The 5,961-nt window shown below is 50.6% G+C and overlaps 1 protein-coding gene across 1 annotated transcript; it reads left to right on the forward strand.

The window, feature by feature from the left end:
- The first annotated feature begins 341 nt into the window (after positions 1-341).
- LOC134296622 (uncharacterized) lies at positions 342-5,621 on the forward strand. The gene is made up of 2 exons (XM_062972012.1): positions 342-2,111; positions 5,340-5,621. The coding sequence occupies exons 1-2, from the start codon at positions 564-566 to the stop codon at positions 5,379-5,381; spliced, it is 1,590 nt and encodes a 529-aa protein (XP_062828082.1). The 5' UTR covers positions 342-563; the 3' UTR covers positions 5,382-5,621.
- The last annotated feature ends 340 nt before the right edge of the window (positions 5,622-5,961 follow it).

A 5,961-nucleotide genomic window follows, 5' to 3' on the forward strand; every position in this document is an offset into this window, starting at 1 on the left:
ATAATAAATATAAATTATATACTGAGAATCTCTCTATATTTAGGAAAAGTAACAACAACTGGGTCTTGTAAAACAGCCATGACCAATTAAATAGATGCTGAGTTTATGATAACAACCTGAAGATCGTTGACTTCATCTTTGACTTCTGAACATTGACCTCTTGGAGTAAGAGGAAGTCCAAAAAGGAAAGTGCTGCAAATTCCCCACTTGAACTACAACATCAAATGAATTATTGGTTCCAACTGGTGAATGGAGCAGTTGTAGTAAATTCTATTGATTTCTCTCTACATTTCCAGGCGTTCCCAAGGCAAGTGCCACTAATGTCAAAGAGATCCCATCTAAATTACTGTCAGAACCCTGCTACTAGAGCCTGGATGTGGCTCTGAGTTTCAGGGTCACTGACATTGATAAGACACCTGCGTCCCAGGACTCGGAGGAGAAACGGCTGATGGACTTGGCGGGGAATTTGCGCGGGGTTTTACTGAGCGGGAAGAGACTGTTCAAATGAGGGGGAGGGTATATAAAGGAGGGTTGGCCGGAGCCTCCCATTCTTGGCTTTTCTGATGTTCATGTTTCCTACAGTAAAAGTTCCTGGTGATACCACAAAGAGTCTCGTGTGTTCATTCAGGAGCGGCTGTGGTGAGTTGACACTAAGCCAAGAATACGGACACCATCCCGCTGTAGCGGTGAGGTGTAACATGCAAGTGGAGGATGAAGAGCTCTTGGGCGCCGGAGGAGGAAGGTCGGAAAGGGCCACTCCCGAGACGGACGCTGAGTTCCACCAGCTGGCGGCCCTGGCGTCATCCACCGCTTATGCCCAGCCAAATGGGGTAACCCAGAGGCGCGGAGTGGTGCGGGGAGATAGCACCGGAGGAGAGGACGGTTCACCTTCCCCAGGCCCGCAAAAGATGGTGTTTCTGGAGGAGAGGATGTCGGCGATGGAGACCACCCTGGCAGTGATGTCGAGGGCGATGGAGCGCCTGGCGGTTTTGGCGGAGCCGGAACGAGGAAGGGAACTCCGGGCTAGCTCAATGTGGGACGTGAGCATGGGAAGCAGCCAGGGCTTTGCAGACCTCCCAGCACCGAAGGGAAGGGAAATGCGAAAGGAGCCCGGTGCCCGGCCCAAGATCCAAACGAGCCTGACGCGGGTGGAGGAGAGTGACGACGAAGGGGAAAAGCCTCCGAGAATCCCGGCTACGCTCCCAACTGAGACCCTGGTGCCCCTGGCGAATGCCGGGCGTGGCACAGGACAAAGGGAAGCAGCAGCGGGGCCCACTGGCCCGCAAGGGGGCTTGCGACGGGCGGAGGATTGGGGATTGCCACCACAGGGACCCCTACCGAGACGAGAGGAACTAAGGATCGAGTTTGGGGGAGAGTCCTCTGAACTGGATTTTTTCCTGACCACGGTGAGGGGCTATATGGAGGACAATGCCCACACTTTTAGAACGGAATCCAGCCGGGTACGGGCCATTGGTGCAGTGTTGAAGAGGGGAGCGGCCAGCTGGTACGTTCAACTACACGCGCGGCGCGACCCATGTCTGGGGTCACTCCGACGCTTTATGGGGGCCCTGGAGACCCGTTTCCGAGATCCACTGGAGCAGATCCGGGCGAGGGAGAAGTTGAAGACCGTCTCCCAGGGGCAGAGGTCAGTATCTGAGTATGCGGAGGAGTTCCAATGCCTCGCTGAAAAGGTGCCGGAATGGTCTGCAGTAACAAAGATAGAACTCTTCAAAGAGGGTCTCAGGCGGGAGATCCTCTCCTGGGCGGTGCATCGTGATGAGCCTGACACACTGCGCGGATGGATTCAGCTGGCGGGGCGCATCGAGACATCGCTGGCCCAGGCGAGGAGGCACCGAGGAGGGCTACAGCAGCGGCCGCAGATGAAAGAGGGGAGCCGGAAGGAGGGATCAACCCCAGCCGGGAGGAGAACGGAGCCGACAGGGAACGTGAGCACCAGCAGGAGGGGCTGCTTCGTGTGCGGCCGTTTGGGCCACAGGGCTGCCGAGTGCTGGCAGAGAAAAGGGGAAGGCGGAGGCCCGCCCAAACCAAGAGCCGTGGCAGGGAAACGCGCCGAGGAAGAACCACCGATGAGGCACCACTCGGGGGGGTTGGTAAGTCAGGACAAAGCCATGATAGTGGTCCCCATTCAGCTGGAAAGTGGCAGCAAACAAGCAACCTGCAAAGCATTTGTGGATTGTGGATGTTCCAGGAACATCATCTCCCCTGAATTAGCCGAGGGATTGGGATGCGAAAGAACGAACCTAGAATCCCCAATAGCTTTTTCGCAGTTGGACGGATCCACAGCATCGGGATCATTAGCTAAGTACAGTGCCGAAGATGTAAAGTGTAAGATAGGGAGTTGGGAAGGAAAGGTGTCATTTGTGATATCACAAATAGCCAGCTATAATGTTATACTAGGCATGCCATGGCTGGGGCAGGCCAACCCGCAAATCAACTGGGAGGATAAGAGCATGATCTTCAGGATGAAGTTGGAAGGAGGGAGCCAGGAAGTGGAAAGGGAGCCGGGGAAAAGGGGGGAGGAAGACTCTATCAGGATAGCAGAACTGGCAGATAAATTACCCCCAGAGTATCGGGATTTTGTGGACGTATTTGATGAGAAGGAAGCAGACAGTTTCCCACCGAAGCGGAGAGTTGAAGTGAAGATAGAGCTAGTCCCAGGAGCAGAGCTTCCTAAGGCAAAAATATACCCAATGTCGGCTAGGGAAAAGGAGGAACTGAGAAAATACATTGATAAAAACCTAGCGAGGGGTTTCATAGAGCCTTCAAATTCCCCTCTAGGGGCGCCTGTGTTGTTCAGGCGCAAAAAGGACCAAACGCTGAGGCTCTGCATTGACTACAGGGGCCTGAATGCAATCAGTTCTGGAAATAAATACCCCCTACCTTTAGTGAAGGACTTGATCGCCCAGTTATCGGAGGGACAGATATTCACTAAATTGGACTTAATTGAAGCGTACCATAAATTGCAGATTAAACCAGAGGACAGGTGGAAGACGGCCTTCTCCTGTGCATTCGGATTATTCAATTATCGTGTGCTCCCTTTCGGTTTGTGCGGCGGAGGCGCCGCGTTCATGCAATTAATCAACGAAGTGTTGCATCCATTGTTGTACAAGGGAGTCTTTGTTTTTTTAGATGACATATTGTTAGTATCTCGGACTAAGGAGCAACACATAGAACTAGTCAGGGAAGTCCTGCAAAAGTTGAGAGAAGCAAAACTGTATGCGAAGCTTGCCAAGTGCGAGTTCAATAAAGACCAGATAGACTTTCTGGGGTATAGGATTTCCTCCCAGGGAGTGGCGATGGACCCTGCGAAGGTAGAAGACGTGAGGGGGTGGGAAGCCCCCAAAACACGGAAGCAGCTGCAATCCTTCCTAGGGTTCGCAAACTTCTATAGAACATTTATCAAGGACTTTGCGCGCCTCACTTTGCCATTAACGGATTTGTTAAAGACTAAAGGTAGGGGAGAAACAGCCAAAGTGAAGGCCCCAGGGGCCAAACTGACCTGGACAATAGAATGCCAGGAAGCTTTCGAAGCCCTTAAAAAGCGTTTTACTGAGGAGCCTGTCCTACAGCACCCTGATATGTCTAAAGCCTTTGTATTACATTGCGATGCGTCAGACCGGGCATATGGGGCAGTTCTGCTACAGAAAGACGAGGGGGGGAACCTGAAGCCATGTGGCTATCTGTCAAAAAAGTTTAGCGATACAGAAAAAAACTGGCCGATTTGGGAGAGAGAAGCCTTAGCGATTCTAAAAGCACTAGAGTGCTGGAGACACTTTCTGGAAGGAAGTGGAACACCGTTTGAGGTGTGGACTGACCATAGAAATTTACAGTATCTAAGATCCCCTCGTAAACTATCAGCGAAGCAAATTAGATGGGCCCAATATTTCAGCCGTTTTGATTTCAGACTCAGATTCTTCCAGGGGAAACATAATATACTCGCTGACGCTCTCTCTCGGATGCCTCAGCACGGGGGAGGAATTCAGGAATCTGAAGGGAGTATTTTTCTTGATAAGCAATGGGGCCTGGCAGTACTAACTCGAGCACAAGCGGCCAAAGAAAACAAACGTACTGCCATTTCCACGGGGGGAGGAGAAATATGGGAGGAAGAGTTGAAGCGAGCGTATGGAATGGACAAATGGTTACAAACTAACAAGGAAAAGGGAGAATTGTGTGGGGATTTGGTGTTTGTAAATAAGAAATTGTATATTCCTGAATGTTTAAGACGAGAAATGTTAAGGAAGTACCATGATAACAAGGGTGCGGGTCATCTAGGCCCCACCAGGACTATTAAACTGTTGGCCAAACAATGCTGGTGGCCCGGAATGAGGAAAGACGCCAGGGGATACGTCACGCAGTGTGAATTATGTGCAGAGGGAAAAACACCACCGGGGAAGCCCCAGGGGCTATTGCAGAAGGTGGTGGAGCCCATGAGGCCATGGGAATGCGTAGCCATGGATTTTGTAGGCGAACTACCCCCCAGCAGAGGCCACAGATACATTTGGACAATATTGGACCTATTCTCAAAACAGGCACACTTTGTGGCTCTGCCAAAACTTCCTTCAGCTGAAAAACTTGCTGATTTGTATGTGAAGCATGTATATCGCCTACATGGGTGTCCCGACAAGATAATTAGTGACCGGGGAGTCCAATTTACTGCAAAATTTTGGGGAAAATTCTTACAGCTGTTAGGAGCAGAAAGGAACCTGAGCTCGGCCTTTCATCCCGCAACCAACGGGGGGGTCGAACGCACCCAACAGACACTGTGCCAATTCTTAAGGATGTACACCAATTATAGACAGGATGATTGGGCGGACCTTCTTCCGTTTGCTGAGATGGCTTTTAACGGGGCCGTACATTCGGCCACAGGTCGTGCCCCATTCGAAATAGTATACGGACAGGAGGTGGCACCTTTCCCCAGGCTACCCGAGTGGAAGGAAGGGGAGGGCCAGACCGACGAGGAATGGCCGGCCAAAATCAAGCAAGGGTGGCAAACCGTGGTAGAGGCATTGCGGGAAACACAAAAGAAGTACAAGCTCTTTGCGGATCGTAGGCGCCGAGAGGGGGACAAATTGGGCGAAGGAGATCTGGTTTGGCTGAGCACAAAAAACCTGAAATTGGGGTTCCCATCCAAGAAATTGGCTCCACGCTATATAGGGCCATTCAGGGTAGCAAAAAGAATAAACGAAGTGACCTATGAGCTGAGGCTACCAAAGGACCTAGGAAAGGTACACCCGGTATTCCATTGCAGCCTGTTAAAAAAGTATAAAGGAACTCTGGACAGCGGAGAACAATAGTTGTGTTTAATCTTTTCCTTCCAGGACGAAGGGGAGGAGGACGCCATGTCAGAACCCTGCTACTAGAGCCTGGATGTGGCTCTGAGTTTCAGGGTCACTGACATTGATAAGACACCTGCGTCCCAGGACTCGGAGGAGAAACGGCTGATGGACTTGGCGGGGAATTTGCGCGGGGTTTTACTGAGCGGGAAGAGACTGTTCAAATGAGGGGGAGGGTATATAAAGGAGGGTTGGCCGGAGCCTCCCATTCTTGGCTTTTCTGATGTTCATGTTTCCTACAGTAAAAGTTCCTGGTGATACCACAAAGAGTCTCGTGTGTTCATTCAGGAGCGGCTGTGGTGAGTTGACGCTGTGTGGAAGGACCCTTAGTGGGGCTTTTGGGGTAGGGGGAAGTATGATAAATAAAGATATGATAAATAATAAATATAAATTATATACTGAGAATCTCTCTATATTTAGGAAAAGTAACAACAACTGGGTCTTGTAAAACAGCCATGACCAATTAAATAGATGCTGAGTTTATGATAACAACCTGAAGATCGTTGACTTCATCTTTGACTTCTGAACATTGACCTCTTGGAGTAAGAGGAAGTCCAAAAAGGAAAGTGCTGCAAATTCCCCACTTGAACTACAACATCAAATGAAT

The sequence above is a fragment of the Anolis carolinensis genome, chromosome 2, assembly GCF_035594765.1.
Source record: "Anolis carolinensis isolate JA03-04 chromosome 2, rAnoCar3.1.pri, whole genome shotgun sequence".
NCBI lineage: Eukaryota > Metazoa > Chordata > Lepidosauria > Squamata > Dactyloidae > Anolis > Anolis carolinensis.